The sequence below is a fragment of the Oncorhynchus gorbuscha genome, linkage group LG10, assembly GCF_021184085.1.
Source record: "Oncorhynchus gorbuscha isolate QuinsamMale2020 ecotype Even-year linkage group LG10, OgorEven_v1.0, whole genome shotgun sequence".
Taxonomy (NCBI): Eukaryota; Metazoa; Chordata; class Actinopteri; order Salmoniformes; family Salmonidae; genus Oncorhynchus; species Oncorhynchus gorbuscha.
In genome coordinates this window covers 100,630,698-100,656,220 of record NC_060182.1, presented here as the reverse complement: position 1 = coordinate 100,656,220, position 25,523 = coordinate 100,630,698, and the positions used below count along the sequence as shown (strand labels likewise).

The 25,523-nt window shown below is 43.5% G+C and overlaps 1 protein-coding gene across 4 annotated transcripts in view; it reads left to right on the top strand.

The window, feature by feature from the left end:
* The first annotated feature begins 13,913 nt into the window (after positions 1-13,913).
* letm1 (leucine zipper-EF-hand containing transmembrane protein 1) overlaps positions 13,914-25,523 on the top strand; it is a 35,708-nt gene continuing 24,098 nt past the window's right edge. Inside the window, exons 1-3 of one of the 4 annotated variants that reach the window (XM_046367636.1) lie at positions 13,914-14,180; positions 18,895-18,952; positions 24,576-25,107. In XM_046367636.1, coding sequence (XP_046223592.1) covers positions 14,102-14,180; positions 18,895-18,952; positions 24,576-25,107 — 669 coding nt within the window. In that variant the 5' untranslated portion in view covers positions 13,914-14,101. The remainder of the gene's footprint in view (positions 14,181-18,894; positions 18,953-24,575; positions 25,108-25,523) is intronic. The other 3 variants (XM_046367634.1, XM_046367633.1, XM_046367635.1) reach the window with 3 other exon arrangements.

Here is a 25,523-nt window from a genome sequence, read left to right as displayed (position 1 = left end):
GATGACTCCCCTTGATCTAACATAAGCACCAGGGATATGGCTTTTAATCTTCTTCCCATTTTCCATTTTCAGAATCTTCTCTTGCTGGCTAACACAATAAATTAACAATCTACCATTTCCAATTAACCAAGCTAATTTGACTTCACCTAGCTCTTTCTCTATGGCATTCGTTCATCTGATAGTGTCAAAATGAGGTCCTGTGGTCTCATCAAACACCATCACCACTTTCCACTCCAACACATTACTACTCTTGCTTCCTATCTTGACCTTCTTTATGCTTTCTTTACTAGACGCTCCACTGCTTTCAGTATCATGATCTCTCTTCTTCCTATGTCTTTCATCTACAGACCATTCCGGTCCTTGACCCTCATCCTCCCGCTCCATACCATCAGAACTGACACCCATATTGTTCGCATTCCAGCACAGCTGTTGCTTCACCAACATTTTCTCAATTTCCTCCATTTTGTCCTCACTACTCACCACCATTTCCAACTCACTCCTACCGCCTCTGTTCATCTCTCCCGCCGATCCTAACATCAGCTTTTACAATGGTGGTAATGACCAGTCGTAAATACTAGGGGTGTGGCGACTTGGCCATACTCGTATTCGTAATCATATCGGTAAATTGATAATTGATAGTCGGATCGGATGATACTTGTGATCGGGAAAAATATCTTTCTCCCTGCACCTTGGTAGAGAAAACAGGTTGAAGATACGGAGCAACAAGAGTGTTTCTGTTTCCTCAAATTGCAAGGAGCAGACAAGCTGGCTGTCACTCAGTCAGAATGCGCATTGGTGCATGTATTTTCACTACCCTCGCCCTGCTTGTTAGAGATTATGCACATTGATAACTTGCGATACTATCAAACGTCCTCGCCATTTGATTTATCATAGTAGCAGCTGACAGGAAGCAGAAGCAATCTAAATGAACAGACCGAAACATGTGAGAAGTGATCAAGTGAAATTATGAAGTGAAGCGTGTGGATGGAGAAATACAGCTTTGCTCTATCCAATCAGAGCAGCAGGATCAACATCCAGCCCACCCTTCTCTCTTTCAGCTGTTAACTGAAGAGGTTCATCAGGCAATTTTTGCGGGGCTACTATACCTATTTTACCAATTGGCCTGGACCCTTTTACTACATGGAGCCCTGCTGATCCATCACGACTGGTCTGCCAACGTAACCGCACGAAGAGGCTACAACTGACTTCTTCCGTCGCAACGTCCCTCTAAGGCCCTTCTGCTAGCCTGCTAGCCCCGCCCCACTAGCTGTCTGAATCGCGGTGTCTCCAGCTCGCCCAGCTACTCACTGGACCCAATAATCACTCGGCTACGCATGCCTCTCCCTAATGTCAATATCAAATCAAATCAAATGTATTTATATAGCCTTGCTGTACAGAAACCCAGCCTAAAACCCCAAACAGCAAGCAATGCAGGTGTAGAAGCATGGTGGCTAGGAAAAACTCCATAGAAAGGCCAAACCTAGTAAGAAACCTAGAGAGGAACCAGGCTATGAGGGGTGGCCAGTCCTCTTCTGGCTGTGCCGGGTGGAGATTATAACAGAACATGGCCAAGATGATCAAATGTTCATAAATGACAAGCATGGTCAAATAATAATAATCACAGTGGTTGTCGAGGGTGCAACAAGTCAGCACCTCAGGAGTAAATGTCAGTTAGCTTTTCATAGCCGATCATTGAGAGTATCTCTGACTCTCCTGCTGTCTCTAGAGAGTTTAAAACAGCAGGTCTGGGACAGGTAGCACGTCTGGTGAACAGGTCAGGGTTCCATAGCCGCAGGCAGAACAGTTGTAACTGGAACATCAGCACGGCCAGGTGGACTGGGGACAGCAAAGAGTCATCATGCCAGATAGTCCTGAGGGATGGTCCTAGGGTTCAGGTCCTCCGAGAAAGAGAAAGAAAGAAAGAGAGGAAGAGAGAATTAGAGAGAGCATACTTAAATTTAGACAGGACACCGGATAAGACAGGAGAAATACTACAGATATAACAGACTGACCCTAGCCCCCCGACACATAAACTACTGCAGCTTAAATACTGGAGGCTGAGACAGGAGGAGTCAGGAGACAGTGTGGCCCCATCTGATGATCCCCCGGACAGGGCCAAACAGGCAGGATATAACCCCACCCACTTTGCCGAAGCACATCCCCCACACCACTAGAGGGATATCTCCAACCACCAACTTACCATCATGAGACAAGGCCGAGTATAGCCCACAAAGATCTCCGCCACGGCACAACCCAAGGGGGGGCACCAACCCAGACAGGACGACCACGTCAGCGACTGAACCCACTCATGTGACGCACCCCTCCTAGGGATGGCATGTAACAACACCAGTAAACCAGTGACTCAGCCCCTGTAATAGGGTTAGAGGCAGAAAATCCCAGTGGAGAGAGGGGAACCGGCCAGGCAGAGACAGCAAGGGCGGTTAGTTGCTCCAGAGCCTTTCCGTTCACCTTCCCACTCCTGGGCCAGACTACACTCAATCATATGACCTACTGAAGAGATGAGTCTTCCGTAAAGACTTAAAGATTGAGACCGAGTCTGCATCTCTCACATGGGTAGGCAGACCATTCCATAAAAATGGAGCTCTATCGGAGAAAGCCCTGCTTCCAGCTTTTTGCTTAGAAATTCTAGGGACAATTAGGAGGCCTGCGTCTTGTGACCGTTGTGTACGTGTAGGTATATATGGTAGGACCAAATCGGAAAGATAGGCAGGAGCAAGCCCATGTAATGCTTTGTAGGTTAGCAGTAAAACCTTGAATTCAGCCCTTGCCTTAACAGGAAGCCAGTGTAGGGAGGCTAGCCCTGGAGTAATATGATCAATTTTTTCGGTTCTAGTCAGGATTCTAGCAGCCGTATTTAGCACTAACTGAAGTTTATTTAGTGCTTTATATATATTTATGTTTCAATCAAATGTACAGCTATGTGTCATCCGCATAGCAGTGAAAGTTAACATTATGTTTTCGAATGACATCCCCCAAAGGTAAAATATATAGTGAAAACAATAGTGGTCCTAAAACCGAACCTTGAGGAACACCAACATTTACAGTTGATTTGTCAGAGGACAAACCATTCACAGAGACAAATTGATATCTTTCCAACAAATAAGCTCTAAACCAGGCCAGAACTTGTCCGTGTAGACCAATTTGTGTTTCCAAACTCTCCAAAAGAATGTGGTGATCGATGGTATCAAAAGCAGCACTAAGGTCTAGGAGCACGAGGACAGATGCAGAGCCTCGGTCTGACACCATTAAAAGGTCATTTACTGCCTTCACAAGTGCAGTCTCAGTGCTATGATGGGGTCTAAACCCAGACTGAAGCATTTCGTATACACTGTTTGTCTTCAGGAAGGCAATGAGTTGCTGCGCAACAGCTTTTTCTAAAAATGTTGAAAGGAATGGGAGATTCGATATAGGCCGATAGTTTTTAAAATAGTTTGGCTTTTTCAAGAGAGGCTTTATTACTGCCACTTTTAGTGAGTTTGGTACACCTCCGGTGGATAGAGAGCCGTTTATTATGTTCAACATAGGAGGGCCAAGCACAGGAAGCAGCTCTTTCAGTAGTTTAGTTGGAATAGGGTCCAGTGAAGGTTGAAGGTTTAAAGGACATGATTATTTTCATCATTGTGTCAAGAGATATAGTACTAAAACACTTGAGTGTCTCCCTTGATCCTAGGTCCTGGCAGAGTTGTGCAGACTCAGGACAACTGAGCTTTGGAGGAATACGCAGATTTAAAGGGGAGTCCGTAATTTGCTTTCTAATGATCATGATCTTTCCCTCAAAGAAGTTCATTAATTTATTACTGCTGAAGTGAAAGCCATCCTCTCTTGGGGAATGCTGCTTTTTAGTTAGCTTGGTGACAGTATCAAAAATACATTTCGGATTGTAATTTTTTCCTCAATTAAGTTGGAAAAATAGGATGATGGAGCAGCAGTAAGGGCTCTTCGATACTGCACGGTGCTGTCTTTCCAAGCTAATCGGAAGACTTCCAGTTTGGTGTAGCAGCAGTAATGGCTCTTCGATACTGCACGGTACTGTCTTTCCAAGCTAGTCAGAAGACTTCCAGTTTGGTGTAGCAGCAGTAATGGCTCTTCGATACGGCACAGTACTGTCTTTCCAAGCTAGTCGGAAGACTTCCAGTTTGGTGGAGCAGCAGTGAGGGCTCTTCGATACTGCACGGTACTGTCTTTCCAAGCTAGTCAGAAGACTTCCAGTTTGGTGGAGCAGCAGTGAGGGCTCTTCGATACTGCATGGTACTGTCTTTCCAAGCTAGTCGGAAGACTTCCAGTTTGGTGGAGCAGCAGTGAGGGCTCTTCGATACGGCACAGTACTGTCTTTCCAAGCTAGTCGGAAGACTTCCAGTTTGGTGTGGCGCCATTTCTGTTCCCATTCTCTGGAAGCTTCAGAGCTCGGGTATTTTCTGTATACCAGGAGCTAGTTTCTCATGAGACATGTTTTTTGTTTTTAGGGTTGCGACTGCATCTAGGGTATTGCGTAAGGTTAAATAGAGTTCCTCAGTTAGGTGGTTAACTGATTTTTGTAATCTGACGTTCTTGGGTAGGCAGAGGTAGTCTGGAAGGGCAGCAAGGAACCTTTGGGTTGTCTGAAAATGTATAGCATGACTTTTGATGCTCCTCGGTTGGGGTCTGAGCAGATTATTTGTTGCGATTGCAAACGTAATAAAATGGTGGTCCGATAGTCCAGGGTTATGCGGAAAAACATTAAGATCCACAACATTTATTCCATGGGACAAAACTAGGTCCAGAGTATGACTGTGGAAGTGAGTAGGTCCAGAGACATGTTGGACAAAACCCACTGAGTCGATGATGGCTCCGAAAGCCTTTTGGAGTGGGTCTGTGGACTTTTCCACGTGAATATTAAAGTCACTAAAAATGAGAATATTATCTGCTATCACTACAAGGTCCAATAGGAATTCAGGGAACTCAGTGAGGAACGCTGTATATGGCCCAGGAGGCCTGTAAACAGTAGCTATAAAAAGTGATTGGGTAGGCTGCATAGATTTCATGACTAGAAGCTCAAATGACGAAAATGTGGTTTAATATTTTTGGTAAATTTAAATTTGCTATCGTAAATGTTAGCAACGCCTCTGCCCCTGAACAGGCAGTTAACCCACTGTTCCTAGGCCGTCATTGAAAATAAGAACTTGTTCTTAACTGACTTGCCTAGATAAACAAATATACTGTTCAGCCTGTACATTAACTGTATCTTTATTTAACTAGGCAAGTCAGTTAATGTCAGCCTCGGAAACAGTGGGTTGATTGCCTTGTTCAGGGGCAGAACAACAGATTTGTACCTTGTCGGCTGAGGGATTTCGAAAACTTCTAAAACTTCAATAAGCATTTCTCAACGGCTGGCCATGCCTTCCGCCTGGCTACTCCAACCTCGGCCAACAGCTCCGCCCCCCCCGCAGCTCCTCGCCCAAGCCTCTCCAGGTTCTCCTTTACCCAAATCTAGATAGCAGATGTTCTGAAAGAGCTGCAAAACCTGGACCCGTACAAATCAGCTGGGCTTGACAATCTGGACCCTCTATTTCTGAAACTATCCGCCGCCATTGTCGCAACCCCTATTACCAGCCTGTTCAACCTCTCTTTCATATCGTCTGAGATCCCCAAGGATTGGAAAGCTGCCGCAGTCATCCCCCTCTTCAAAGGGGGAGACACCCTGGACCCAAACTGTTATAGACCTATATCCATCCTGCCCTGCCTATCTAAGGTCTTCGAAAGCCAAGTCAACAAACAGGTCACTGACCATCTCGAATCCCACCGTACCTTCTCCGCTGTGCAATCTGGTTTCCGAGCCAGTCACGGGTGCACCTCAGCCACACTCAAGGTACTAAACGATATCATAACCGCCATCGATAAAAGACAGTACTGTGCAGCCGTCTTCATCGACCTTGCCAAGGCTTTCGACTCTGTCAATCACCATATTCTTATCGGCAGACTCAGTAGCCTCGGTTTTTCGGATGACTGCCTTGCCTGGTTCACCAATTACCTTGCAGACAGAGTTCAGTGTGTCAAATCGGAGGGCATGCTGTCCGGTCCTCTGGCAGTCTCTATGGGGGTGCCACAGGGTTCAATTCTCGGGCCGACTCTTTTCTCTGTATATATCAATGATGTTGCTCTTGCTGCGGGCGATTCCCTGATCCACCTTTACGCAGACGACACCATTCTATATACTTTCGGCCCGTCATTGGACACTGTGCTATCTAACCTCCAAACGAGCTTCAATGCCATACAGCACTCCTTCCGTGGCCTCCAACTGCTCTTAAACGCTAGTAAAACCAAATGCATGCTTTTCAACCGATCGCTGCCTGCACCCGCATGCCCGACTAGCATCACCACCCTGGATGGTTCCGACCTTGAATATGTGGACATCTATAAGTACCTAGGTGTCTGGCAAGACTGCAAACTCTCCTTCCAGACTCATATCAAACATCTCCAATCGAAAATCAAATCAAGAGTCGGCTTTCTATTCTGCAACAAAGCCTCCTTCACTCACGCCGCCAAGCTTACCCTAGTAAAACTGACTATCCTACCTATCCTCGACTTCGGCGATGTCATCTACAAAATGGCTTCCAACACTCTACTCAGCAAACTGGATGCAGTCTATCACAGTGCCATCCGTTTTTGTCACTAAAGCACCTTATACCACCCACCACTGCGACTTGTATGCTCTAGTCGGCTGGCCCTCGCTACATATTCGTCGCCAGACCCACTGGCTCCAGGTCATCTACAAGTCCATGCTAGGTAAAGCTCCGCCTTATCTCAGTTTACTGGTCACGATGGCTACACCCATCTGTAGCACGCGCTCCAGCAGGTGTATCTCACTGATCATCCCTAAAGCCAACACCTCATTTGGCCGCCTTTCGTTCCAGTACTCTGTTGCCTGTGACTGGAACGAACTGCAAAAATCGCTGAAGTTGGAGAATTTTATCTCCCTCACCAACTTCAAACATCAGCTATCTGAGCAGCTAACCGATCGCTGCAGCTATATATAGTCTATTGGTAAATAGCCCACCCATTTTCACCTACCTCATTCCCATACTGTTTTTATACTGTTTTTATTTATTTTTCTGCTCTTTTGCACACCAATATCTCTACCTGTACATGACCATCTGATCATTTATCACTCCAGTGTTAATCTGCAAAATTGTAATTATTCGCCTACCTCCTCATGCCTTTTGCACACATTGTATATAGACTGCCCCTTTTTTTCTACTGTGTTATTGACTTGTTAATTGTTTACTCCATGTGTAACTCTGTGTTGTCTGTTCACACTGCTATGCTTTATCTTGGCCAGGTCGCAGTTGCAAATGAGAACTTGTTCTCAACTAGCCTACCTGGTTAAATAAAGGTGAAATAAAATTTTAAAAAATTTGATCTTGCAACCTTTCGGTTACTAGTCCAACGCTCTAACCACTGGGCTACCCGCCGCCCCAGCAACCTGTGTTCTGTCTGTACTGGGTCTGAAGTTCAGATGTGTGCAGGTGATTCAATGATAATTGTGTACGCAAAGAGCAAACAACAAGTTGCACAAGAACTCACGACTGTAATGGTCCAGGTTACAAAGTGGCTCAGTGACTCATGTTTGCATCTCAGTGTGAAAAAAACTGTCTGCGTGTTCTTCACAAAGAGGGCAACTGATGCCACTGAGCCACATGTTTATGTGTCAGGGGAGAAGCTCCAGGTGGTATCTGATGCTACTGAGCCAGATGTCTATGTATCAGGGGAGAAGCTCCAGGTGGTATCTGATGCTACTGAGCCAGATGTCTGTGTGTCAGGGGTGAAGCTCCAGGTGGTATCTGATGCTACTGAGCCAGATGTCTATGTATCAGGAGAGAAGCTCCAGGTGGTATCTGATGCTACTGAGCCAGATGTTTATGTGTCAGGGGAGAAGCTCCAGGTGGTATCTGATGCTACTGAGCCAGATGTCTATGTGTCAGGGGAGAAGCTCCAGGTGGTATCTGATTTTAAATACCTTGGCATCATACTTGATTCCAACTTCTCTTTTAAAAAGAAGGTGAAAAAGGTAACACAAATAACCAAATTCAACCTAGCTAATTTCTGACTTATACGCAATTATTTGACTAGCAAAACTTTACTCCCCCACTTAACATACTGCTTGACTAGTTGGGCCCAAGTTTGCTGTTAAAACCCATTCATTCTGTCTACAAACAGGCTCTCAAAATGCTTGATTCGAAGCCCAATAGCCATCATCACTGTTACATCCTCAGAAAGCATGAGCTCCTGAGTTGGAAAAATCTTGTGCAATACACTGACACGTCTTGTATTCAAGATCCTAAATGGCCTGGCTCCCCCTCCACTCAGTATTTTTGTTAAACCGAAAACCCAAGCATATGGTAGCAGATCCACAAGGTCTGCCATGAGAGGATCCACCCAATTTTTTAAATGTTCTCCTAAAATGACATACCCAAATCTAACTGCCTGTTGCTCACGACCTGAAGCAAGGATATGCATATTCTTGGTACCACTTTGTAGTTTGTGGAAAAGTGAATGGAATGTTGGAGAATATAACACAATAGATATAGTAAAAGACAATATAAATAAAAAAACAACTGTTCTTTTGTCAAAAAATTGTACCATCTTCTTTGAAATGCAAGAGAAAGGCCATAATGTATTATTCCAGCCCAGGTGTATTTTGGCCTCTAGATGGCAGCAGTGTATTTTAGACTGATCCAATGAACCATTGCATCTCTGTTCACAATTTTGTATCAAGACTGCCCAAATGTGACTAATTTGTTTATTAACAATTTTTCATGTTCAAAAGTATGCACTCTCCTCAAGCAATAGCATTGTATTCTTTCACTTTAATAGCTACTGTAAATGTGTCAGTGTAGTTAGTTTAACAATAATTTAAGCTTTCTGCCAATATCAGATAGGTCTATGTCCTGGGAAATGTTCTTGTTACTTACAACCTTATGCTAATCGCATTAGCCTACGTTAGCTCAACCGTCCCATGGAAGGGACACCGATCCCAATAAGGAAAAGCACCTTTAGTCAATCTGCTTTCTCTGTGAGAGCTTTACACTGCCATCAGACACACACAACTGCACCACCTATCACACTTTCACAAAAAATATGAAGACATGGCTAAAGGTCAATCAGATTTGTGAACATAATCTCTAGTTGTGTATTGCCGCTTTCCATGTTGTCTGTTGTCTGTAGCTTGTGAGGTGTGGAAACACTTTGTTGATTTTATGGATTTTGTCCTGTTGCTTTTTGTGCTATGTTTCTCTATCTGCATTCTACATCTTGCTTGTCCTATGTTGCTCTGCATGTGCTCACTGATTGTCTGTATTGTTATTGTAATTGTTTTTAATAACCTGCCCAGGGACTGCGGTTGAAAATTAGATGGCTGGCTAAAACCGGCACTTTTTACTGAAATGTTGATTAATGTGCACTATCCCTGTAAAAATTAAAATAAACTCAAACTCAAACTTACAAATATTCTACAATGTAGAAAATAGTTAAAATAAACAGAAACCTTTGAATGAAATTATTTTTAAACTAACTACACTGACACATTTACAGTAGCTATTAAAGTGAAAGAATACAATGCTATTGCTTGAGGAGAGTGCATACTTTTGAACATGAAAAGTTGTTAATAAACAAATTAGTCACATTTGGGCAGGAAGGCCACCAAAAATTCAGAGATTTCCATACCCAACTATAACATCTTCCCGCAAGATACAACTGCTAAAGGGGGAGGAGTTGCAGTCTACTGCAGAGATAGCCTGCAAAGTAATGTCATACTTTCCAGGTCCATACCCAAACAGTTTGAACTACTAATTTTGAAAATTACTCTCTCCAGAAACAAGTCTCTCACTGTTGCCGTCTGCTACCGACCCCCCTCAGCTCCCAGCTGTGCCCTGGACACCATTTGTGAATTGATCGCCCCCCATCTAGCTTCAGAGTTCGTTCTGTTAGGTGACCTAAACTGGGATATGCTTAACACCCCGGCAGTCCTACAATCTAAGCTAGATGCCCTCAATCTCACTCAAATCATCAAGGAACCCACCAGGTACAACCCTAACTCTGTAAACAAGGGCACCCTCATAGACGTCATCCTGACCAACTGGCCCTCCAAATATACCTCTGCTGTCTTCAACCAGGATCTCAGCGATCACTGCCTCATCGCCTGTATCCGCCACGGAGCCGCAGTCAAACGACCACCCTCATCACTGTCAAACGCTCCCTAAAACACTTCTGTGAGCAGGCCTTTCTAATCGACATGGCCCGGGTATCCTGGAAGGACATTGACCTCATCCCGTCAGTTGAGGATGCATGGTCATTCTTTAAAAGTAACTTCCTCACCATTTTAGATAAGCATGCTCCGTTCAAAAAATGCAGAACCAAGAACAGATACAGCCCTTGGTTCACTCCAGACCTGACTGCCCTCGACCAGCACAAAAACATCCTGTGGCGGACTGCAATAGCATCGAATAGCCCCCGTGATATGCAACTGTTCAGGGAAGTCAGGAACCAATACACGCAGTCAGTCAGGAAAGCTAAGGCCAGCTTCTTCAGGCAGAAGTTTGCATCCTGTAGGTCCAACTCCAAAAGTTCTGGGACACTGTGAAGTCCATGGAGAACAAGAGCACCTCCTCCCAGCTGCCCACTGCTCTGAGGCTAGGAAACACGGTCTCCACCGATAAATCCATGATTATCGAAAACTTCAATAAACACTTCTCAACGGCTGGCCATGCCTTCCGCCTGGCTACTCCAACCTCGGCCAACAGCTCCGCCCCCGTAGCTCCTCACCCAAGCCTCTCCAGGTTCTCCTTTACCCAAATCCAGATAGCAGATGTTCTGAAAGAGCTGCAAAACCTGGACCCGTACAAATCAGCTGGGCTTGACAATCTGGACCCTCTATTTCTGAAACTATCTGCCGCCATTGTCGCAACCCCTATTACCAGCCTGTTCAACCTCTCTTTCATATCGTCTGAGATCCCCAAGGATTGGAAAGCTGCCGCAGTCATCCCCCTCTTCAAAGGGGGAGACACCCTGGACCAAAACTGTTACAGACCTATATCCATCCTGCCCTGCCTATCTAAGGTCTTCGAAAGCCAAGTCAACAAACAGGTCACTGACCATCTCGAATCCCACCGTACCTTCTCCGCTGTGCAATCTGGTTTCCGAGCCGGTCACGGGTGCACCTCAGCCACACTCAAGGTACTAAACGATATCATAACCGCCATCGATAAAAGACAGTACTGTGCAGCCGTCTTCATCGACCTCGCCAAGGCTTTCGACTCTGTCAATCACCATATTCTTATCGGCAGACTCTACAGCCTCGCTTTTTCGGATGACTGCCTTGCCTGGTTCACCAATTACTTTGCAGACAGAGTTCAGTGTGTCAAATCGGAGGGCATGCTGTCCGGTCCTCTGGCAGTCTCTATGGGGGTGCCACAGGGTTCAATTCTCGGGCCGACTCTTTTCTCTGTGTATATCAATGATGTTGCTCTTGCTGCGGGCGATTCCCTGATCCACCTCTACGCAGACGACACCATTCTATATACTTTCGGCCCGTCATTGGACACTGTGCTATCTAACCTCCAAACGAGCTTCAATGCCATACAGCACTCCTTCCGTGGCCTCCAACTGCTCTTAAATGCGAGTAAAACCAAATGCATGCTTTTCAACCGATCGCTGCCTGCACCCGCATGCCCGACTAGCATCACCACCCTGGATGGTTCCGACCTTGAATATGTGGACATCTATAAGTACCTAGGTGTCTGGCTAGACTGCAAACTCTCCTCCCAGACCCACATCAAACATCTCCAATCGAAAATCAAATCAAGAGTCGGCTTTCTATTCCGCAACAAAGCCTCCTTCACTCACGCTGCCAAGCTTACCCTAGTTAAACTGACTATCCTACCGATCCTCGACTTCGGCGATGTCATCTACAAAATGGCTTCCAACACTCTACTCAGCAAACTGGATGCAGTCTATCACAGTGCCATCCGTTTTGTCACTAAAGCACCTTATACCACCCACCACTGCGACTTGTATGCTCTAGTCGGCTGGCCCTCACTACATATTCGTCGCCAGACCCACTGGCTCCAGGTCATCTACAAGTCCATGCTAGGTAAAGCTCCGCCTTATCTCAGTTCACTGGTCACGATGGCAACACAGCCAACACATCATTTGGCCGCCTTTCGTTCCAGTACTCTGCTGCCTGTGACTGGAACGAATTGCAAAAATCGCTGATGTTGGAGACTTTTATCTCCCTCACCAACTTCAAACATCAGCTATCCGAGCAGCTAACCGATCGCTGCAGCTGTGGTCCTTTAAGCTGTGGTCCTTCTGTAGCTCAGTTGGTAGAGCATGGCACTTGTAACGCCAGGGTAGTGGTTTCGATTCCCGGGACCACCCATACGTAGAATGTATGCACACATGACTGTAAGTCGCTTTGGATAAAAGCGTCCGCTAAATGGCATATTATTTATTTATTATTATTTAGCTGTACATAGTCTATAGGAAAATAGCCCACCCATTTTCACCTACCTCATTCCCATACTTTTTTTTATACTGTTTTTATTTATTTATTTTTCTGCTCTTTTGCACACCAATATCTCTACCTGTACATGACCTGATCATTTATCACTCCAGTGTTAATCTGCAAAACTGTATTATTCGCCTACCTCCTCATGCCTTTTGCACACATTGTATATAGACTGCCCATTTTTTTTTCTACTGTGTTATTGACTTGTTAATTGTTTATTCCATGTGTAACTCTGTGTTGTCTGTTCACACTGCTATGCTTTTATCTTGGCCAGGTCGCAGTTGCAAATGAGAACTTGTTCTCAACTAGCCTACCTGGTTAAATAAAGGTGAAATTTAAAAAAAAAAAATTTGATCTTGCAACCTTTCGGTTACTAGTCCAACGCTCTAACCACTGGGCTACCCGCCGCCCCAGCAACCTGTGTTCTGTCTGTACTGGGTCTGAAGTTCAGATGTGTGCAGGTGATTCAATGATAATTGTGTACGCAAAGAGCAAACATGAGTAGGTGGTCTAAAACTTCTGACTGACACTGTATATTCTCATTATTGTTGTTTTAATGTATTACTATTTCCTCTTTTGCAAATGTTTCTTACTTTTTGACTCAGAATTGTTGGAAAGTAAACGTTTCACAGTAAAGTCTACACCTGCTGTATTCGGCGAATGTGACAATAACATTTGATTGATTTTACTCTTATTTTGAAAAAAAACAAAAAACAAATCTGCATTCATGTTGCTGCCATTATATCCTGCTGCCAGGAGAACGGTAATCTACTGAACTCGGTCTCCAGGAAGACATAAATCAACGGGAAAATGGCGGAAGTGGATGTTCTGTTTGAATGTGGAGTGGACAAGAGAGTGAGAGGAATTGGATTACAGTGGAGAATGCAGAAGGGAATAAGAGAACTAAATTGGTGGTGGAAACTAGTAACTTAGTTCTTAGTCTTTTTTTTGGTTGGAATAAGGGTTTTGAATCGATGTTGTTACCAGAGAGATCTGTTTTGAATTCTCTATTAAAAATGTGGTTGTGTTGGGTGAGGTGGCGTCAGTAAGAATAATGAGAAGTGGGCTTCTCAGGTACGGAGGAGTGCAGCTGAGCGGTTTTTGGGACTCAGGGACTTCTCTGCAGAGGCATTACCATGAATCCTGTCGACTAATGCTCCGTCCTCACAAGCACCTGTGTAGAGATGTGATTTGAATATGACTGAAGGAGTGGGATGGTTGTTTAATTGATTTTTGTATTATCTCAGATCCCCCCCTTCCCGCAATTGAGTATATTGTGTTATGTACCCGGTACAGTAGGTGGCGGCGGTTCACCAATAGGCGTGGACTGCCGTTAAACTTTACAGAAGAAGAAGAAGAAGAACGACGAAGACGGAAGTCAATATAATCCGCAGTTCATCCACCTCGCCGCACTCACCCACGGAGAAAGCAAGGACATGGGGCTAGTTCAGCTAGTGTCATAATTAAAGTAGCTAGGAGCGCAGTGCGTTAGTTTTCCGTTAGTTTGACCGACTAAACGCCGTTATCAGAGCCAGGAGCATGGCGTTAATCCTGTTGACGAGGTCTCGCACTCCGCTGATGAAAACATCTCGCTCGTTAAAGAGCGATTTCCGCAACGGTGAGCAGGATCCTTCATGTCGACTGTCGATACAAGTCTTTTCTGTCGATACAAGTCTTTTGTTGTAATTAATGTTTCGATTAGCTTGTTTTAACATTTGTAGCTAGACTTGCCAATGCTGTTTAGCTGTGAATGTCATTAGTTAAACTAGATTATCTGGTTCAGACAGTTAAATAACTAACGTTAGTAAAACCCATGGCTTTGTAGAAAGATACATGTTCATAACTAAACGTGTTTTATGACCGTGTAGAGGTTAACTAGTTGTTTCACTGAGATAATGGTAACGTCAGCTAACTATACGGGCTATTTCTGTTAATAAGTTACTATAGTTAGCAACTAGCAGTAGCTCCGCCGGTAACGGTGTATACCGGTTCCAGAAACGTGTGTTGTGGCATGGTCCCGTCCCGGCCTTTGTTGCTCTATTACACCGGACTGTGGACAGAGGCGCGACAGCAACTTCTAGACCGATTCCAGCTCCTCTATTAACTACAACGTTAACTAAGCGGTTCAACGTGGGCATTGGCCGTGTTTCTGTTGCAGAGGTTGTCAGGTCATCTAAGGCCAAGACTAATGGCAGGGGTCTGGGGGGGACGGACGGTCCGTGAGGCCTAGAAGACGTAGATACAACTAACGTTAGTTGTCACTTCTCCCTATCATCAGGCTCCCCGGTTGGTGTTTATGCGACGGTCATTATTCTAATAAAGCTCTCTAGTCTGGCGCATCCACTAACTATAAAATGCATCAGGTTTCAGATCCTCGACAGCTTTCAGTCAATTTCCATTCCAATGTATTTTGTTATGCTGTTATATCTATAAACACGTCCTGTATGTATTTTTGGCGGTGTATCGTGGTCGGAAATGTGATCGCTTCAGGCACCACACCTTGCGAATGTAGTAATGGGAGGAGACGTCATTCGAGGGCAGGTTCGTTCATAGGCATGGTGCCGTTTCCCTGGCCTGCTATGGTGCCGTTTCCCTGGCCTGCTATGGTGCCGTTTCCCTGGCCTGCTATGGTGCCGTTTCCCTGGCCTGCTATGGTGCCGTTTCCCTGGCCTGCTATGGTGCCGTTTCCCTGGCCTGCTATGGTGCCGTTTCACTGTATATATCTCAGCACCCCGAGACAGACCTGTTTTTACATGGCAAGTTAAACCTGGTATAAACCACCAGAGCAAAACCCATTTAGTCGGTCTGGATGTTGTGAAGCATGGAGACATGTTGTGAGGGAGTAGCAGGGACATGCCAGCAGTCTCAATTCTCTCAATTTCATCAACAATCAGTCCATTGATGCAGAGGACATTAGATCTGATCATGACACATTTATTCACTGATTGGGTTGTTTATTGCATGAATTTGAACATTTATGTAGGTGTTTATAGAGGTGTTTATAGAGGTCTAGGTGTTTATATAGGTGTTTATAGAGGTCTAGGTGTTTATAGAGGTCTAGGTGTTTATAGAGGTGTTTATAGAGGTGTTTATAGAGGTGTTTATAGAGGTCTAGGTGTTTATAGAGGTGTTTATAGAGGTGTTTAGGTGTTTATAGAGGTGTTTATAGAGGTGTTTATAGAGGTGTTTATAGAGGTGTTTATAGAGGTGTTTATAGAGGTGTTTATAGAGGTGTTTATAGAGGTCTAGGTGTTTATATAGGTGTTTATAGAGGTCTAGGTGTTTATAGAGGTCTAGGTGTTTATAGAGGTGTTTATAGAGGTGTTTATAGAGGTCTAGGTGTTTATATAGGTGTTTATAGAGGTCTAGGTGTTTATATAGGTGTTTATAGAGGTCTAGGTGTTTATAGAGGTGTTTATAGAGGTCTAGGTGTTTATATAGGTGTTTATAGAGGTGTTTATAGAGGTCTAGGTGTTTATAGAGGTGTTTATAGAGGTCTAGGTGTTTAGAGGTCTAGGTGTTTATAGAGGTGTTTATAGAGGTCTAGGTGTTTATAGAGGTCTAGGTGTTTATAGAGGTCTAGGTGTTTATAGAGGTCTAGGTGTTTATAGAGGTCTAGGTGTTTATAGAGGTCTAGGTGTTTATAGAGGTCTAGGTGTTTATAGAGGTCTAGGTGTTTATAGAGGTCTAGGTGTTTATAGAGGTCTAGGTGTTTATAGAGGTCTAGGTGTTTATAGAGGTCTAGGTGTTTATAGAGGTCTAGGTGTTTATAGAGGTCTAGGTGTTTATAGAGGTCTAGGTGTTTATAGAGGTCTAGGTGTTTATAGAGGTCTAGGTGTTTATAGAGGTCTAGGTGTTTATAGAGGTCTAGGTGTTTATAGAGGTCTAGGTGTTTATAGAGGTCTAGGTGTTTATAGAGGTCTAGGTGTTTATAGAGGTCTAGGTGTTTATAGAGGTCTAGGTGTTTATAGAGGTCTAGGTGTTTATAGAGGTCTAGGTGTTTATAGAGGTCTAGGTGTTTATAGAGGTCTAGGTGTTTATAGAGGTCTAGGTGTTTATAGAGGTCTAGGTGTTTATAGAGGTCTAGGTGTTTATAGAGGTCTAGGTGTTTATAGAGGTCTAGGTGTTTATAGAGGTCTAGGTGTTTATAGAGGTCTAGGTGTTTATAGAGGTCTAGGTGTTTATAGAGGTCTAGGTGTTTATAGAGGTGTTTATAGAGGTCTAGGTGTTTATAGGTGTTTATAGAGGTCTAGGTGTTTATAGAGGTGTTTATAGAGGTCTAGGTGTTTATAGAGGTGTTTATAGAGGTCTAGGTGTTTATAGAGGTGTTTATAGAGGTCTAGGTGTTTATAGTTTATAGAGGTGTTTATAGAGGTCTAGGTGTTTATAGTAGGTGTTTATAGAGGTCTAGGTGTTTATAGAGGTGTTTATAGAGGTCTAGGTGTTTATAGAGGTGTTTATAGAGGTCTAGGTGTTTATGAGGTGTTTATGTTGGTGTAGGTGTTTATGTAGGTGTTTATAGAGGTCTATGTGTTTATAGAGGTCTATGTGTTTATAGAGGTCTATGTGTTTATAGAGGTCTATGTGTTTATAGAGGTCTATGTGTTTATAGAGGTCTATGTGTTTATAGAGGTCTATGTGTTTATAGAGGTCTATGTGTTTATAGAGGTCTATGTGTTTATAGAGGTCTATGTGTTTATAGAGGTCTATGTGTTTATAGAGGTCTATGTGTTTATAGAGGTCTATGTGTTTATAGAGGTCTATGTGTTTATAGAGGTCTATGTGTTTATAGAGGTCTATGTGTTTATAGAGGTCTATGTGTTTATAGAGGTGTTTATAGAGGTGTTTATAGAGGTGTTTATAGAGGTGTTTATAGAGGTGTTTATAGAGGTGTTTATAGAGGTGTTTATAGAGGTGTTTATAGAGGTGTTTATAGAGGTGTTTATAGAGGTGTTTATAGAGGTGTTTATAGAGGTCTAGGCGTTTATAGAGGTGTTTATAGAGGTCTAGGTGTTTATATAGGTGTTTATAGAGGTCTAGGTGTTTATATAGGTGTTTATAGAGGTCTAGGTGTTTATATAGGTGTTTATAGAGGTCTAGGTGTTTATATAGGTGTTTATAGAGGTCTAGGTGTTTATATAGGTGTTTATAGAGGTCTAGGTGTTTATATAGGTGTTTATATAGGTCTAGGTGTTTATAGAGGTGTTTATAGAGGTCTAGGTGTTTATAGAGGTCTAGGTGTTTATAGAGGTCTAGGTGTTTATAGAGGTCTAGGTGTTTATAGAGGTCTAGGTGTTTATAGAGGTGTTTATAGAGGTCTAGGTGTTTATAGAGGTGTTTATAGAGGTCTAGGTGTTTATAGAGGTGTTTATAGAGGTCTAGGTGTTTATAGAGGTGTTTATAGAGGTCTAGGTGTTTATAGAGGTGTTTATAGAGGTCTAGGTGTTTATATAGGTGTTTATAGAGGTCTAGGTGTTTATGTAGTTGTAGGTGTTTATGTAGTTGTAGGTGTTTATATAGGTGACAGTGTTTATAGGTGTTTATGTAGTTGTAGGTGTTTATATAGGTGACAGTGTTTATAGGTGTTTATGTAGTTGTAGGTGTTTATATAGGTGACAGTGTTTATAGGTGTTTATGTAGTTGTAGGTGTTTATATAGGTCACAGTGTTTATACGTGTTTATGTAGTTGTAGGTGTGGTTATATAGGTGACAGTGCTTATAGGTGTTTATATAGGTGTAGGTGTTTATATAGGTGTAGGTGTTTATGTAGGTGTAGTATCTATAGAAGTCAGTCCGACAGAGTTACAGTAATCTTTTAGCCAGGTGTGTAATGCCAGTAGCCTGCTGAATCCTTCACACCCGCGGCCCAATGATGATACCGGACCTGAATTGATTGGCTGCTTTTTGTAATCTTTCAGTGCTAGAATCAGTTCTTTAAAATAATTTTCCAGAAGTTCTGAGCTAGCTCTCCTGATGTCGTTTGACCCCACGTGGACTACGACAGTTCCCGGCAACGGTCATAGAACGGCCGGAAGCAGCTTTGTAATGTCCTGTACTTGTGCTCCAGGATAGCACAGGGTTCTTACAATAGAGCTGCTAATGAAGACAACTTGTGCAATGGCTGAGGTCTGGCTGTTCTTTTGCCTTGGGTGGTTTCACAAACCCCTCGAGGACCGAAGGGCAGTGGGGCCCGATGGACCCAAGCTGGCTGTAGTATCCATCCCGGATGATGAATGGTGGCTTACTGTAAACTGACTCTCTGCCCTGTCATGTACTATTCTGTTGCAGCCTGCCTTATAGGTCAATATATCTGTTTCTCTCTGTGTTTTCAGGGAAGCTTCAAGATGGCTCCTGTTTCAGCTGTACATCTCTCAGACTCTCCAGTCAAAGGTAGTTTCTAACTGATACAAAGTAACAGTTAAATTAATCACCATGCTGGGGTTCTTCTGTTCATATTGTCAATGAGTGTGGTGTGGTTGTTTTTTTGGGGATTTTATTAGGATCCCCATTAGCTGTTGCAAAAGCAGCAGCTACTCAGCCTGGGGTTTATTATTTTAATTTTTTAATTTTACCTTTATTTAACCAGGCAAGTCAGTTAAGAACATATTCTTATTTTCAATGACGGCCTGGGAACAGTGGGTTAACTGCCTGTTCAGGGGCAGAACGACAGATTTGTACCTTGTCAGCTCGGGGGTTTGAACTCGCAACCACTAGACTACGCTGCCGCCTAGGATCCCCATTAGCTGTTGCAAAAGCAGCAGCTACTCAGCCTGAGGTCCATATAAAAGATGAAACATGAGAATACAGAACATTAAATAGACAAGAACAGCTCAAGGTGAGAACTAAATCAATAAAAAAAACAGTTTTCCAGAAGGCACACAGCCTACACATACATACACACAAACCATTTAGGTCAAACAGGGGAGAGGCGTTGTGCCGTGTCTGGGTTTAAAAATAACAGGTTTGTTGTTCATTTTGAGCAATATGAGATGGAACAGAGTTCCATGCTATAATGGCTCTATAAATTCATCAAATGCAGCGCCTGGATGCTCCTCATTAGTCACATCAGATCAACAAAGATTTTTAACATCCTCCACTTAAAAGTCAATCTTTTATAGGATCTGTTATACACTATTTTAGGCCTAGCTTTTGGAACATTGTCTTTCCTGGATATAGCCACTATACTGTGATCACGCCATCCAATGGGGATGGATATAGCCACTATACTGTGATCACGTCATCCAATGGGGATGGATATAGCCACTATACTGTGATCACGCCATCCAATGGGGATGGATATAGCCACTATACTGTGATCACGCCATCCAATGGGGATGGATATAGCCACTATACTGTGATCACGTCATCCAATGGGGATGGATATAGCCACTATACTGTGATCACGTCATCCAATGGGGATGGATATAGCCACTATACTGTGATCACGTCATCCAATGGGGATGGATATAGCCACTATACTGTGATCACGTCATCCAATGGGGATGGATATAGCCACTATACTGTGATCACGTCATCCAATGGGGATGGATATAGCCACTATACTGTGATCACGTCATCCAATGGGGATGGATATAGCCACTATACTGTGATCACGTCATCCAATGGGGATGGATATAGCCACTATACTGTGATCACGTCATCCAATGGGGATGGATATAGCCACTATACTGTGATCACGCCATCCAATGGGGATGGATATAGCCACTATACTGTGATCACGTCATCCAATGGGGATGGATATAGCCACTATACTGTGATCACGTCATCCAATGGGGATGGATATAGCCACTATACTGTGATCACGTCATCCAATGGGGATGGATATAGCCACTATACTGTGATCACGCCATCCAATGGGGATGGATATAGCCACTATACTGTGATCACGTCATCCAATGGGGATGGATATAGCCACTATACTGTGATCACTGCATCCAATGGGGATGGATATAGCCACTATACTGTGATCACGTCATCCAATGGGGATGGATATAGCCACTATACTGTGATCACTGCATCCAATGGGGATGGATATAGCCACTATACTGTGATCACGTCATCCAATGGGGATGGATATAGCCACTATACTGTGATCACGTCATCCAATGGGGATGGATATAGCCACTATACTGTGATCACGTCATCCAATGGGGATGGATATAGCCACTATACTGTGATCACTGCATCCAATGGGGATGGATATAGCCACTATACTGTGATCACGTCATCCAATGGGGATGGATATAGCCACTATACTGTGATCACTGCATCCAATGGGGATGGATATAGCCACTATACTGTGATCACGTCATCCAATGGGGATGGATACAGCCACTATACTGTGATCACATCATCCAATGGGGATGGATATAGCCACTATACTGTGATCACATCATCCAATGGGGATGGATATAGCCACTATACTGTGATCACATCATCCAATGGGGATGGATATAGCCACTATACTGTGATCACATCATCCAATGGGGATGGATACAGCCACTATACTGTGATCACGTCATCCAATGGGGATGGATATAGCCACTATACTGTGATCACGCCATCCAATGGGGATGGATACAGCCACTATACTGTGATCACGTCATCCAATGGGGATGGATATAGATGGATATCCAATGGGGATGGATATAGCCACTATACTGTGATCACATCATCCAATGGGGATGGATACAGCCACTATACTGTGATCACGTCATCCAATGGGGATGGATATAGCCACTATACTGTGATCACGCCATCCAATGGGGATGGATACAGCCACTATACTGTGATCACGTCATCCAATGGGGATGGATATAGCCACTATACTGTGATCACGTCATCCAATGGGGATGGATATAGCCACTATACTGTGATCACGCCATCCAATGGGGATGGATATAGCCACTATACTGTGATCACGTCATCCAATGGGGATGGATACAGCCACTATACTGTGATCACGTCATCCAATGGGGATGGATATAGCCACTATACTGTGATCACGTCATCCAATGGGGATGGATATAGCCACTATACTGTGATCACGCCATCCAATGGGGATGGATATAGCCACTATACTGTGATCACATCATCCAATGGGGATGGATACAGCCACTATACTGTGATCACGTCATCCAATGGGGATGGATATAGCCACTGTGATATACTGGGGATGATCACGTCATCCAATGGGGATGGATATAGCCACTATACTGTGATCACATCATCCAATGGGGATGGATACAGCCACTATACTGTGATCACGTCATCCAATGGGGATGGATATAGCCACTATACTGTGATCACATCATCCAATGGGGATGGATACAGCCACTATACTGTGATCACTGCATCCAATGGGGATGGATATAGCCACTATACTGTGATCACATCATCCAATTGGGACGGATATAGCTTCAGAACACAGTTCTACAGTGTTAGTAACAATTTGATCAATACATGTTGACAATCTTGTACCTGTAGTGTTTGTAAACACCCTGGTAGGTTGATTAATAACCTGAACCAGATTACAGGCACTGGTTACAGTGAGAAGCTTCCTCTTGAGCGGACAGCTTGATGAAAACCAGTCAATATTCAGGTCCCTGAGAAAGTAGACCTCTCTGTTTACATCACATACACTATCAAGCATTTCACACATATTATTTAGATACTGACTACACTTGGTGGCCTATAGCAACACCCCAAAATAAAAGGCTTTAGATGAGTCAGGTGAAGCTGCAACCACAACACTTCAGTAACCCTTGACAAATGATCCCTAAGCATTACAGGGATATATATGGCTCTGAATATATATATATATATATATATATACACACAACACCTCCCCTATAAACATTACAGGGATATGGCTCTGAATATATACAACACCTCCCCTATAAACATTACAGGGATATGGCTCTGAATATATACAACCTCTCCCCTATAAACATTAAAGGGATATGGCTCTGAATATATACAAACCTATAAACATTACAGGGATATGGCTCTGAATATATAAACATATAAACATTACAGGGATATGGCTGAATATATACAGCAACACCTCCCCTATAAACATTACAGGGATATATATACAGCAACACCTCCCCTATAAACATTACAGGGATATGGCTCTGAATATATACAACACCTCCCCTATAAACATTACAGGGATATGGCTCTGAATATATACAACACCTCCCCTATAAACATGACATGGATATGGCTCTGAATATATACAACACCTCCCCTATAAACATTACAGGGATATGGCTCTGAATATATACAGCAACACCTCCCCTATAAACATTACAGGGATATGGCTCTGAATATATACAACCCCTCCCCTATAAACATTACAGGGATATGGCTCTGAATATATACAACACCTCCCCTATAAACATTACAGGGATATGGCTCTGAATATATACAACCTCTCCCCTATAAACATTGCAGGGATATGGCTCTGAATATATACAACACCTCCCCTATAAACATTACAGGGATATGGCTCTGAAAATATAGAGCAACACCTCCCCTATAAACATTACAGGGATATGGCTCTGAATATATACAGCAACACCTCCCCTATAAACATTACAGGGATATGGCTCTGAATATATACAACACCTCCCTATAAACATTACAGGGATGTGGCTCTGAATATATACAACACCTCCCCTATAAACATTACAGGGATATGGCTCTGAATATATACAACACCTCCCCTATAAACATTACAGGGATATGGCTCTGAATATATACAACACCTCCCCTATAAACATTACAGGGATATGGCTCTGAATATATACAACACCTCCCCTATAAACATTACAGGGATATGGCTCTGAATATATACAACACCTCCCCTATAAACATTACAGGGATATGGCTCTGAATATATACAACACCTCCCCTATAAACATTGCAGGGATATGACTCTGAATATATACAACCCCTCCCTTATAAACATTACAGGGATATGGCTCTGAATATATATACAACACCTCCCCTATAAACATTACAGGGATATGGCTCTGAATATAGAGCAACACTTCCCCTATAAACATTTGTGTCCTATATACTTGTTTCTACTCTTCTATAGATGTTATATCCTTGTTTCTACTGCTGTATCATCAGAATGAATTATCTAAGAGTTTCAGAAATGTCTAATATATGAATGTTATCTGATGTCAGCAAGTTATTGATTTCATGAACCTTATTTCTAAGGCTACATATATTAATATGGGCTATTTTCAGCCCTTTCCTGGGTAGCTGATCAGAGATGGACTTAATACTGAAAAGGGCAAACAAAGCAAGATACAAAAAATACACATTCAGGTGTGTGTGTGTGTGTGTGTGTGTGTGGGGGGTTGAAGCCATGAACCCATAGGCTTGGCTCTCTCATCCCTTCCAGTCTTCTGGGAGGGAGGGTGGACAATGAGCCTGTCATAGCAGATGTAAGCAATGTCCCCACGGGCTCTGGCAGCTTTCATGGCTGGCAGAAGTTCTTTCCTGGGCTCCCGAGTAGCGCAGCAGTCTGAGGCACTGCATCTCAGTGCTAGATGTGTCACTACAGACCCTGGTTCAATTCCAGGTTGTATCCCAGCCTGCCGTGATTGGGAGTCCCATAGGGTGACCCACAATTGGCCCAGCGTCATTAGGGTTTGACTGGTGTTTTTGTTGTTAATGTTATTGAGTGTGCTGTTCATATTTCATTTTTTAGGGGGTAGATCGCCTTTAATATTGCAGGTTGTGGTTTCCATCAATGTAATTGTCTGCGTATTATTAAAAAATATATATATTTTCCCCTAAGCCTACCACCCCTTCCCTAATTAGAGTAAACTATTGGACAACAACACTAAGGCTTCTACTTCCAGCTTATACATACTATATACTTATACATACTATATACATTTTAAGGGCACAGTATTTTTTTTTACAATAGTTCTGTTGTTCATGTTGTTATTGAGTGTTTCTGTGTTTTCAGTAGACTGGATGGTGATAGGCTGGTGGTCCGAGGTGGGAGCTTGGCTCCGCCCTCCTTCCTAGGCCCCTCGCTGCATATGTCATCAGACAGCTACAGGGTTCCAGGCCACGCCACAGACCACGCCCCTTCTATGAGGCTGTACTCTGCTGTAGTGGAAGGCTCCTCCACCACCTCTTCTCTGTACCACCTGGGAGGTGGGTACCCACAGTGGACAGCATCCTGGCGAGGGAGGGGGAACGTGGTCGGGGTACGGTGGATCCACACCTCCAGATGTCTCCTTGACGACTCTAAAGTAGAGAAGTCTCTCCGCTCTCTGAAGGATAAGAACAAGAAGCTAGAGGAGGGCGGGCCGGTGTACAGTCCTACAGTAGACCATACCATAGTCAGGAGAACTATAGGACAACGTGTTCTAGACGAGGTTAAACACTACTACCACGGCTTCCGACTGCTGTGGATCGACACTACCATCGCTGGACGCATGCTGTGGCAGATCCTCAACGGGCACCCCCTGTCCCGACGGGAGAGGAGACAGGTGAGGAGATCAGGGATCCCATGTAATCTTTCATTTCTTTTATTAACCCTTTTCTGCTACATATACAGCTCCTTCGGAAAATATTCAGACCCTTTGACTTTTTCCACATTTGTTAGGTAACAGCATTTTTCCCTCCTCGATTTACACCCCCCCCCAGGTTTTTAGAAATGTTTACTAATTTATTAAAAATAAAAAACATATCACATTTACGTAAGTATTCAGACCCTTTACCCAGTACTCTGTTGAAGCACCTTTGGCAGCATTTACAGCCTCTCGTCTTGGGTATGATGCTACAAGCTTGGCATTTGGAGTTTCTCCCATTCTTCTCTGCAGATCCTCTGAAGTTCTGTCAGGTTGGATGGGGAGTATCGCTGCACAGCTATTTTCAGGTCTCTCCAAAGATGTTCGATCGGGTT